This window comes from Trachemys scripta, chromosome 17, assembly GCF_013100865.1.
Source record: "Trachemys scripta elegans isolate TJP31775 chromosome 17, CAS_Tse_1.0, whole genome shotgun sequence".
In the NCBI taxonomy this organism is placed as follows: Eukaryota; Metazoa; Chordata; order Testudines; family Emydidae; genus Trachemys; species Trachemys scripta.
In genome coordinates this window covers 21,936,885-21,949,180 of record NC_048314.1, presented here as the reverse complement: position 1 = coordinate 21,949,180, position 12,296 = coordinate 21,936,885, and the positions used below count along the sequence as shown (strand labels likewise).

Here is a 12,296-nt window from a genome sequence, read left to right as displayed (position 1 = left end):
CTAGAGATTGACAGCTTCCCCAATTTCTTCCCTCATCCTCCAAGTTCAGAGAAGTTCATTTTAATAACTGGGGTGATCCCTGAGCTGAGTTTGAGGGAGCAGATTTCCCCAGAGCTACGGATACCATAGTCACATCCAGCTAGGTAATTGTGGGTGGCCCCTTTCTTACCAACCCTGATGTACTTCAAAACTAGGCGTTTCAACTTCTGCTCTATCTGCCTCTCTCTGTGTTGAGAATGGGCCGTTCTGCTCAGGAAAGGCCTTGGTTTGGAGAATAAAACAGTCTCTCTCCCAGTTGAGGTATGGCTGGAGGCACTGACCTAGTGGGAATGGGAAAGGCAAGATGTTTCCCATGGGGAGGAATGTGGAAAACAGAGGAACCAGCAGGCACTTCTGTAAGTCCGTCTGTCTAGAGTGTGGCTGAGGGTAGCAGCAGGGACAGAATTGCCTTTGCTGACTGACTGACTTCCTTAGTGGGAATAAAAATGGCCACCAAATCTCTCTGAGCAATGGTTTCCTATCTGCTGCTGTTTAGTGGCCAATCTGCAATGAGCTGGATCTCAGTCCTGCTCCTGACATCACACCTGGCATTAATTGGCCCCCTTTGCAGCTAGTTTCAGCAGACAGGCCGAAGACTCGTTCTCACCAGACCCTGCTCCTGCTTCCCTCAAAGTCACTGCCATGGACTTCCTTGGCACCTGGGTGCCTGCAGTTCTGGGCTGCGTCCCACGCAGGATGGCTGCCTTGCAGGCTGTCAGGCTAGCACTGAATATTCACTGAACACAATTAACTGACACTGCGTTTCCTTCATGCTCGTCGAGAACAAACCCAACTCCTTCCCCCCAACTTACTTTGCAAAGTTGGCGAGGTTCTGTGTGACCTTGGCAATGAGGGTCAAAGTGCGCGCAGTGCGGTCATCGGGGTATTCCTGGAGCAGGTTAAAGAGGGAGGGGGACATGATGGCCGGACAGAGGAACCGGAGAAATAAGGAGGCACTGATGAGCCGCTCGCTGATGTCTGGCCGGCCACGGTTACTGCACTCTTGTCTCCACGAAGCAAAAACCTCTTTGAGTTCCCTTGGGAAGACGCTGCAACGAGAATTCAGGGCTTGTAAAGTTAGGGCTAGGAACTTGAGCCTATTTCATAGTTCTGGCTGGCAAATATGACAACCAAGCGTAGCAACCCCCTTCCCCATAAGTCATCCGTGGGGCGTGAACTCTGCTCCTCCAGCACTAAAAGTAGAGGCCTCCATCCCCTGAGCTGAAAGAGTAACTCCATTAACCGGTAGCAACAAGAGGCTCTTACCCTCTTTTGTGGAGTTACCACTAGAAGGGGATAGGAAGCCACACTGAACCAGTGGGTTACACAGGAAGAGTTTTGGTTGCCTCTGAAACTTGCAAGAGAAGCAACTTAATCCACCAGGCAGAGTTAGCCCCACTGTCTATTTGCACTGAAGATGCTGGGAGCTGAATCTGCAGAAAAGCAGGCTCACAACAGCCTTCAGGTTTGGCTCCTAATGGGCTCCTGTCCGCTGGACTGAGGCCCCCATCCAGGGTTTATTAAAATGGGATTTACAAAAGCCTAATAGGAAAAAAAAAATCAGCCTGGCTTTTTAAGTTTCAGCAAAGAGAACTGCTTGTCCTGGGATTGAAACATTCTCAGCTGGGCCCTGAACCCAAACAGCCGCCTTGTGCTAGTGCCCGAGGCCCGGGAACAGAACCGTGCATGTAACCGGCCAGGCTAGTGTCGCTGCCCAAAGTGAGATGGGAAATGTAAACTGCATAGAGAGTGAAACCAAAGCCCTGGCCAGACATTAACAGAGTCATTCCCACCCCTTCCCGGCGAGGTTGGGAAATGTTACCAACCCTATTCTGCAGGTGGGAAACTGAGGCACAGAGGTGACGTGACTTTACCAAGGGGACACAGGAAGTCAGTAACCGGGCCACCATTAGAACTTGGGGCTTTTTGGCTCTTGGGCGCACACCCAATCTAGGAGATCACACAAAGTTAAAATGCTCTTATATCCAGGGCCCTTCTTTTATACTGGTGCGGGGAATAGGAAGTTAATGTTGTACAGGCATGTGTGTCAAAGACTGGTGTAAATCCAGAGTAACTGCTTTGAAGCTACTGAAGTTATTCCTGATTTACGCCAGTGTAACTCAGGCGAGAATCCAGCCCATTTATCCTGAATTCCAGGCAAATTCACTTGGGTTTAACCCAGCCTCCCACCTTATCCTGTTCCCAGCATGTTTTATTTACTCAGCTGGACACAGCCAGCCCCAGAAGGGAGGCTGGACAATGGGTCTGAGCAGCCGTGGCCCGGTGCCAGCAGCTCAGTGGCACAGAATTCCCAGGACACTCCCCCCGGAAGCTGCACTGCCTGTCGAGCAGGCTCTTTGTCTAAAAGCAAACAGATCCTGAGACCCCGACGGAAAAAGCACACCCAGCCTGGGGTTCATCACAACACCGTCCAGCTCCGTGGAGAGCGTCCCAGCTCCTCTGCCGAGAACGGGGGACGAGCTACGTGACAGTGAGTGGCAACCTGTGCAGACTTGTCTCCTGTCGGCCCCCTCTGGCGCTGGGCCTGGCTGCCTGAGGCGTAAAGGTGGAAACTCACACAGTCTGGGCAGACATCGCGCCCGGTACAGGGAGCCTAGGTGGCTGCTCTCCACCAGCAGTCCCCCCAATCACTACTGTAATCACCTGTACTACCCCCGCCCCCCTTCTCGACCTGTCTCCATTGACACTTCAGCACTGACCAGCAGTTACCCATGGAGACACTGGAGAGTCCCATCACTACCCTTAGCTCTGAAGCAGTAACTCACTGTGAGGCAACAGGTGGCACATGCTGATCTCTTTAAATGTCACTGGGTGTGTCTCTCTCCTCAGTCTGTCTGTTCCATCTCTGTCTCTTCCCTCCCCTTCTCAGCCCATCTCTCTGTCCCCAGCTCATTTCTCTTTCCCCCTTCTTAACGCTGCTCTGTTTTTCCAGCTCTGAAATGCTAAAGGTCCCTTGAACGAGAACAATAGTTAATTTATAGCCATGTGGACTTGACGGGGGGGGGGGGAGGGACATTTAAAAAAATGAATGGTCTCAGCAGAAAGCTGCATACAGTAGAGATCTGCTTCCGGCACCCTCTATAAAAGCCCAGGGCCATTACAAATTCTCTACCCCAGGCCTTCCAAATCACACTGGCTAAATCCTCCTCTGACTCTGGCTTAATCCATATAAATGGGCAAACCCCTTTACTTCATGGTACTTGCCCAGTAAGACTGGAATCCTTTAAGCAATTTAAGGGTTGAACAAGCTAGACAGGTTGAAGAGTTACTGAAAAATACCCCTTTAAAATGTATGTGACAGCAGCACATGCAGTAACGCGAAGTGCTCTTTGCTAATGCAGGATGGGAGTCGGACAGACCATAAACGTTTAATTGTATAATGAAGGATGGAATTCGGTTAGCGGGGTTTTATGCGATGGAGGGGTCCATAATTCATTACCCAACTGTCCTGTAACGAGCTTCCGCATGCTGACATTCTGCTTACAGTGAAACTTTCCAGATGTCCAAATCATGCCATAATTGTAACAATTTTCAGTTATTGTGAACCTCTTCCCTCTCTCCAGCAGCTCCGCCTGCAGACTCTGCCACTCTATTTTTAAAGCAAGATCTTTAACTGTCAGGGTACCTCGGCCAATCCAAAACACTCGTCAGCCCAATTATTCCTCAAGAATCAGTGAACAGCAAGGCCCTGAGAACAGCATCCCGGCTGCTTCAGCCTTTTCCTGAAGGGAGAGCTGGAGGAACACATCTCCCCATTGCATCTCTGCCTTCCCCTGGGTCTCTTTTCTAGCCTATTTTTACCTTGACCTTTTAATGGCACCTCAGTTATTTTTAGCCAGAAATGAATTCAAACAAACAATAATTTGCATCTCTGTCTTCTTCCATCTATAATTTGCCAATGACTGAAGACATGAAGTGTTACTCATGGAAAGCAGATAAGTGCAATTCCTGAGGCCAAGAGAGCAATTAACTGGCCCATAGAAAGTTCTAGGCTACCAGGAGAAGAATCTGCCCTTTTTGCTTCTTTGTGGTGGATACAGAAGGTCTGAGGTGAGCATTTATTTGGCTGCCTGTTCTCTCCCTGAGGAATATCAACTCTATTCCTTCCCAGCTTTGCTGAAGGACCTATTGGATGTCTTGGGAGATTATCCAGTGAGAGTTTTCACACCGTCCTGGAAGGGCTGGGGGATGAATCTTTAGTGGAGACTTCCTTTCTCCAAAATGATCAGAAACATTAATATTAAACCGGCATTAATAAAAACTAAAGCCAGAGACTTAAGCAGTCTGATAAAAACCCCATCCATTTGCTCAACTTTCATTCGCCAGAGTCTGGTGATGTCATCTGGACCCAAATCTCTAATGTAAAAAAAAAAAAAAAAGGCAGGACGACAAAAAATGAAAGAGGAAACTCTTTCAGGCCCTTCTTTATCCACCAAAGAAGCTTAAAGGGCACAAGCCCAACTTTTTCCCTTTGCAGGGAGCATCGGGGACAGGCCCCAAGGAGTTGTGGCTCCTACTGCCCTGAATACTAGAAAACACACTGTATCGATAAGCACCACCACAAACCGAATCCCCAAAGAGCAGCTAAGCCAGCTGTGATCAGCATACGCCATTAGCGTTTGTCTACCCAAGCCAGCTCCAGCCAGATCCCCACAGCCCCAACCTCCATCACTTCACAGCTGAGAAGCTGCGGCCAAGAGTGGTCCGTGATTCCAGGCGAGAGCCCTGTGAAGTGAAGTGAGGAATTCCCCATTATCACTGACACAAGCTGCTTCTGGTGTGGAGAGACAGGCTCCTCCACAGGCATGAACGGCACTGAGCCAAAGGGTGCTTGAGAGAGAGAGAGAAATGGGGAAAGGAACAGCGTCAGCTCTGCCCCGCCCTCAGGGGCACTCGGCATCCTGCAGCCCAAGTGCCTTCCATGTTCAGTGCTGCTTCCTTAAAGGCGTGGTTAGAACGTAGGCACCACCTGCTACACAGAAATTCCAGACCTCACCTGACATTAGAGAAGTGCAAGATTGGAGATGGCAGAGATGGAAAAGACTGAGGAGATCTCCAACCCCTGCAAGAGCAGGAGACAGCCCAGGGGAGGACATAGCAAAGAGTAATGTGGTGCTGGCACTTGGTTTTAGCGAAAAGGCCAAGACTCTTCAATCGCATCGCAAGGTGTGCATGAGTGAACAGTGTGCCTGAGTCTGGGGGAGTGTGTAGAGTCTGACCTGATTCCCTATGGCGCTCGTGGCACTGATTTCTACACTGTGCTCAAGTCTATCACACGGCAAAGCTGCAATCCCTGTCTGAATGGGTTCTTAGGGGGTTCAATGGGAATCAGTGCACACACTGGGCCAAATTCAGGTCTGATTAACAGCAGCGGAGTTCCACCTGCTCACCTCAGGTCTCGCTGGGGAAGGCGTATCTTGGTCTCTTGCTCCATTGCCCTTGCCGAGTTTTGTGTGCGTGCGTGTACACACACCACCCTTGGCATCACTAGGAATGCTAAAGAAGAATCACTGAGTCAAGTGATCCCACTCACCTACCCTCTGAAAAGAAATGTAAAAGCAAAGCCACACTGCAGCCGCACTTCAGCTAACAACACACTTGCCCTGTTCTCTCACTGATGACACTGTGGAGGAGGGCAGAGTCTCACCCCTTGCAGACAATGGGCACACAGAGCTGGGCACAAACTGATTGTCGCTGTGATCACTTTTTGTAGACAAAAATGTGATGTTTCCCAAAATGAAGTCAGTTTTTGCAAAACACTTGTCACTGTGAAAATGGCACATTTCTGCAGCCATGACCAGCCTCGTTCTCTTCCCAGGCAAGACCCAAAGGGGGCCCAATAAGGAGCTGTGAGTGTTTGTAGCGTGCGCATAGAAGGAGGAAGTGACATTACCTCCTGCTTCCCTGCACAGCACCCCGAGGGTCCTGCTTCTGCTCATTTGGATACCCCACTCCCTGTGGGTTGGTGTCCTGGGGCAGCCCCCCAGCTGAAAAATGAGAACTACAACTCCCAGCAGCTACTGAGGGCATCTGCAACCTAGAGGGCTCTGTGAATAGCTGTCTTTCATCTCTAGAAGAAAGGACAATGCAAAACAGCTTGAGTGCTGTGATGGTACATTCCCCACCTACAGCAGTACCATGTCTGCAACAGCGTAAAAGCATGTGGAGGGAAATGAGGGTTGTAGGGATACTGACCAGTAAGAATTGATGATTTTACAGAAGGCCAGCTCGCAGCACATTTTCAGGTTACTCTGATGCTCAGGAAGGTCTGAGGATGAGCACTTACTGGGGTCCACCTCGCAATTTTCATCTGATTCATACAGAGCTTTGATGAACTCCCCTACAAAACAGAGAGAGAGAGAGAGAGAGAGAGAGATGGTCTTTGGTGGCAAGGCAGAAAGGCATTCCACAAGCCCCAGTGTATAAGGGGTTAACCTGGACCCTGGCCTGTCACATGGGTGATAAAGAGTGGGACTATAAGGCAAGAGAAGATACCTAGCGGGAAGGGCGAGGCCTTTCTTCTCCTAGCTGGCTAAGAGCCTGCAAGGTAGCTGGGGATTCGGATCCACTGTTCTGAGTGGTGTATTTTTGACTGGAATCCTTTGTTTATGGATCAATACTGGAAAACCTGGAGGAAAGGGACTGAAACCCTGGCTGGTGAGTGTCAGTTCTAGTGAGGTGTCCCAAGGCAGTGACACGGATATACCGCCGTCATGCTGCTTGCCAAAGCACAACTTTCCTAGGATTTCCCCCAGGATGGGGCCGGTTTGGACAGATCACTTCCATGTGCTACGCTAGCAGACAGGATGTTACCAGAGTCCATACATGCCAGGGCGATTGGTGAGGTCCGGACTCGGCAACATGTCATTATGATCTCAGCTGATAGTGTTGCGACACTAGAGATTGTGCCGGTGACAGGTTATGACATGGCCACAGGCTACAGGAGAAATGGGCAGTTGAAGGGGGAGATCCCAGAACGAGTTTTACTGGTTGGTTGATTTAGAGCTAAACCACCAGTCATTGTCACGTCAAGGTCATTCTCCGCATTTCCCTTCACTCACGTTTGCCAGTTGATCATTCATTACACGCCCTGTGTTACATGTACTGGGCCTGATTCACCCCACTTGCACCACCATTTCTACCTGTGCACAGTGGGCAGAACTATCGCCATTCGGACTGGGGGGTGTTTTACCCCCCACCCCCTAGCTTGTGCACAGAAGTAGCTGATCACACAAGGAGCAAGGCAGTGGGAGAGTCAGACGCAGTACACGCTCCAAGGGAAGTGGTGGAGACACAGGGGAGGATACAAGCAGGGTTTAGCTGCCTCTCTCTGCATCTCCGGGGGCTGCAGGACCAGGCTGCCAACCTGGACAGAACAAAGCTCCCTGGGAAGGTGTCTGATTGGGCTGGATATCCCAGGAGAACCACCTTCCCTAGCAGGCTGTGCTGCTTCAAGTTCTGCTCCCAGGCAGTGCAGATGGGTTTGCAAAAATAATCTGTTTGAGTTCTGGGAAGAGGTTCAGTTTCCCTTTTCACCCCAATCCGTTTGCCTGTCCAACAATTGCTGACCACAGGCCCTTCCTTGGCCAGTTCCCTTCTGGGTTTTCTCCCTTCTATTGCCCAAAACAGGTTTTAGTGATTTACCAGAGAGCCTGTCCCATGTATTTTCCACTCAGCTGGCCAGCTTTTGCTCCAGGTGATGCCTGCTGTGATATCCTGCCCCATGAAAGCAGGCAATATGCACTATTGTGTTACCCTGCCACACAAAGATGAATTGTTTCCTTCTTCAAATATCTACCGACAATCTGCACCCCAAACAATGAACAACTGCTGCAGCTTTCCCCTGCACCAGCCTGGAGCAGTGGGAATATTTGCTAGAATTTCCAGGGCTAGATTGCCCTTCATTAATCTTCCGGCTTCTTAGCATTTTTAAAGGTAATCTGCTTAAAGATTTACCTTCACCCAGAAATCATTAGAAAGTAGAAACAAATAATATCCCTTTTTTAAAACTCTCCTGAGGTCTGCTGGTTTGACTGAATTTGCCTGATTACCCCTGGTCTCCATCCCTACTATTTTTAATCTGGTACTTCCGCTTACTGGCATTAACAATCACCTCCCTCCTAATGTTATGTGACCCTGTTGCCAGGATCTTGCCATGAATTTAGTATGAATGAGAAGGAAATTAACAGCTAGATAAACAGAGATAATGTATGAATGTGCATCAGATCAGAGAATGGATCCAGCAAGCCCTCTATTGTGTCTCTGGCTGAGTCTAGTAGATTATGCTTCAGAGGAAGGCAATTCACCCCCCACCTTTCCCCCAACAGCACCTGACCATTGTGCAGTGCTGCCCATGTGGGACTTGTCACGGACCTTCCAAAGTTGATCAGCTTTTACCCTGAAGCAGAAGCCATAATTATCTTGATTTGTGGCAGTATAGCTGTTGTTTGGGTCATAAAGTTATCCAGCCCTTTTTAAAACCAGCATGAAGGGTTTCTGACAATGTGGAATGCAACAGTCATAACTCAAATTTGTGAGCTCTCATCCGATCCATTAGTGATCAGGGAAAAATCAGCCTGGGGTCCCTGATTTGCTCTCTAAGTGGAAGGATCCAATCAAGCCTGTGTGACACTGCGAATGCATGTCTGGGGAGCCGGGATGCTATGGCAGAAGACCTGGTGCATAACATCATTTAAAAGTATTCATTTGCTTTCTCCTCTGAAAGTAGATTAAAGAGCTAAGATTAGATAACTCACCAGTGACCTCAAGGCGGCCCCACAGAGCTGTAAAGTATGGCCCTCTGCTGTCACTTTGGGGCAGCCCACACAGACTACATGCTTCAGCATCTGATGCTCCATCTGGATCCAAGTGGCCTGACTGCATTGCATGCTGGGATTTGTAGTCCCCAGGCTGGACCCCCCCACTAATCTGCAATCTGCTCCGTTTTATGCAATATACACACAGACCATAAGCTCCTGACAAACTGCCAGAGCAGCCCTCTGCTGGGTAGTTTTGATGCCCCTGATAGCACTGAAAGCAGGCAGTGCTGAGTTCATGTTCCTTCCATAATGGAGACCACAAGGGACTGCAGAGATGAAGGCGTTTCGGGGGGTAGATCCAACCACCCCACCCCTGCTCCTGCCTGCACATACCTAAGGCATCCTGTAAGTACTTCTGCCCCACCAGCTTCAGGTACTCCTCGATGGCTTTCGTGGCCAGCGTGTTCTCTCGGAAAATGAGGTGCTCATTTTCACCACAGCGGTCAACTTCGGACATCATCAGGTCAGTCAAGAAATCCTGAAAAGGAAAGTCCGTTGTGGGTTATCCCTTACTGACACGTGCGTCATTTAGCAGAGAACACACCGATCCTCCTTCTCCACGGGGCTCTCACATTCGCAGGGGGCCAGGCCATGAAACCCTCTTGCTTCTCCTGCATGTATCAGTCACTCCTTTACCAACCCTGCCCCTTCTCTGGCTCCCCCACAACTCCTAACAAAGGAGAGGAGTAGTAAAATACATCTCTGAAGAGTTATTTAGGCATCTGGAAAATAAGCCATTCTAGCCCTTATGCATCTTCAACACTACCACCATCATCGTCTTCACTGAGAGCCTACTTTTTAAAGGGCCAGCCTCCTGGGTTTTTTGGGTACAATTCTGTCCACCTTGTTAAATGCAGCTGCATTTACACATCTAACTACAATGCCAGCAAAACAGCTAGACAATGTTCAAATGCCGTTTGTTGTGCCCCTGGTTAATAGCTGAAAATCGAGCCCATAATATGCACCAGGATACTTCAATGTCATATTTACTCTAGTATTCAGACAAATAAACAGTACTGCCACATTCTCGCTGATGGACGCATTTCCAGTTTGATGTGCATGGAATCCAACCGCTCATTAATCTCTGTGCTGCACAGCGATGTGCCTGGTGAGTGGGGGCAAACCACGCTGCCAGCACTGCCCTCTGCATCAGTGAGGGCCAACCTTGACTTGCCAAGTCTAACAGCACATCCGCACTCCAAAGAACACCGCTGTGTTTGCTAGAATGAAGGGGTTAACGGGAAGGCAGGAGGGTCACCTGATTCCCCATGTGCCCAGCTGAAAAGCCACTGGGAGGCATAGTATTCAGTTGGCAGTAGCTGTGAGTGCAGGTTAAATATTGCACAGTTTTAAATGCTAAGAACACCTGCGCATACTGTTATCTGCATTGCTAATAACATGTTTGCTCTGGAATTCTGTTTAAGCCCCCAGGACTGCTCTGGGTATTGAAAGGTGTCCTGCCCCTTCCCAGCACTTTGACATTCATTTGGAGGGCAGAAGGGAAATCAGCTGCCAGATACTGTGTGAATTACCCACATTAAACCTCTGACTGTTGCCTCATGCAGGAGAGAAAGAGAGAGAGGAATGCTGGCAGGTAAATTTACTTATACAGCTGAAGACATTTTTTTAAACTGCCTTCCACAAAGGCAAAATCTTGTGCTTGGTGATAACTCTTCACAGAGATATGGAAGCTGAAGGAAGGAGAATTTCATTAAGTATCTGTAAAACACATAACCCGTTGGCTGGGGCATGAATCGTAGAATGCAATGCCCATCTCCAAGTCTTGTGCTGTCATTCCCCAAATAAATACTGTGCAGTCAGTGGGCCAGTAAGGTACATGCATAGCTTGGAAGAACCTCATGGTTTCTCATGTCCATGAATCCACCCAGCTATCACGGGCACAGCAGAATGAGGTCAAGAAAGGCAAATGAGTTCGGGCCGCAATGTTTTCTCCCCTTTGACAAAGTAACGACTCATTCACCTTTCCCTTTTACAGAAACCAACGCTGCAGACATGGGACAGACACGCTGGGGTATCACATGATTAAACTAACGAGCAGCACGTTCCAGGAAGACCTCCAGTCTTGATTCTCAAGATTTTCAAACAGATGGGATCTGAATAGATTTTCTTCACTTTGGGGACCCATGAAATCCGATCAAACCCTAACATCAGCCATCTGACTCCAAGACCAAGGCAGATTTGCTCTCAAAGAGGCAGCGTTGGTATTGGGAGAGGGGCGGTCCCTGGGAATCAGTTTTCCATTAGCGAGAAGGAGGTGTTTCTGATTATCTGAGTGTGTACAGTGTAACACTTGATACTCCAAGGCTCAGGCCAGATAATCTGACGGGGGTCTCAGAATCCGTCTCTGGAGACTTTGGAGGTTTGTTTTGATCCCTCCCCTGCACACTTTCCAGTAAGACATCACTGATGTCCAGACAGGGGAGGAAGGACATACCCTTCAAGATAATTAAGTAATATAGTGATGACAGATCAACAGCCTTGGAGCCTGTAATCCTCCAGCCACACAATGGACACTCACAGGCATAACAGAACAAGCTTCCCCCATCCGCTGTCCTGACAAATGTGCCTCACCCATGGCCTGCGGGTGAGACAGTCATTCAGGTTCCATGCCCTGGCCGTGGCAGCTCAGGGGGCAGTTAGTTCTAGTCCTGGATGTTTATTTTGGATGTAGACACCTGTCCACGAGGAGCTGAATTAAGACACATCAACTCATCTCACGTAGGCCAAATGGGGATAAATTTCAGTCACTTTCCAACCTGTGTGGAATTTGAACTGGTGACCTACAAGCGAAGGAACTACTGAAGTGATACACGGCCCATTCCAGCCCCAAGCGACTTCATTCTTTACCGACACTGTATTGTCGTGCCTCTTTCATGAAAAAAAAAGAACAATCCAGACTGTTTACAGTACATTCTGCACTAAAAAGGAAGAAAGATTGATAGGGACTGTGAAGCACTGCGAGGTCCGATTCCTCAGCACAGACTGACAGTTGTAGTGCAGCTCACTGACATGATTGATGGCCACGGCTTTGCTCTCCCCTTGTTAGGAAGATTAGACATATTTACAGTAAGTGGAAATAAAGTGATACCCAGTTGTATGTTAACATCCGCCTCCATCCTTCCAAACACCTTGCCCAAAGGCAAGGCTCATGTGCCAACCGTGATCAATAGGAGCCGCAATTCTGATCAGCGCGTAAGGCCAATACTACTGCTAGTCCTGACTGCATCTCATGAATTAGTCTAACTGGTCTTTAGTGATGCCTGGGAACAGAAGTAAATGCCAATCTTCCATTGTACGGGAGATGCAGAGTCAGTGCCCCACAAGAGGCAAACACTGAATCCAGGGGTCTGCACAACTCCAGCTGGGACAGTACCGCACCATCCGAATGCCTATGCG

At 49.0% G+C, this 12,296-nt stretch overlaps 1 protein-coding gene across 10 annotated transcripts in view; it reads right to left on the bottom strand.

The window, feature by feature from the left end:
- DAB2IP (DAB2 interacting protein) overlaps nucleotides 1-12,296 on the bottom strand; it is a 328,611-nt gene that overhangs the window by 28,851 nt on the left and 287,464 nt on the right. For all 10 annotated transcript variants that reach the window (XM_034793817.1, XM_034793819.1, XM_034793816.1 and 7 more), the window contains 3 exons: nucleotides 9,213-9,357; nucleotides 6,256-6,400; nucleotides 852-1,088 (listed from right to left, as the gene is read on the bottom strand). In XM_034793817.1, coding sequence (XP_034649708.1) covers nucleotides 852-1,088; nucleotides 6,256-6,400; nucleotides 9,213-9,357 — 527 coding nt within the window. The remainder of the gene's footprint in view (nucleotides 1-851; nucleotides 1,089-6,255; nucleotides 6,401-9,212; nucleotides 9,358-12,296) is intronic.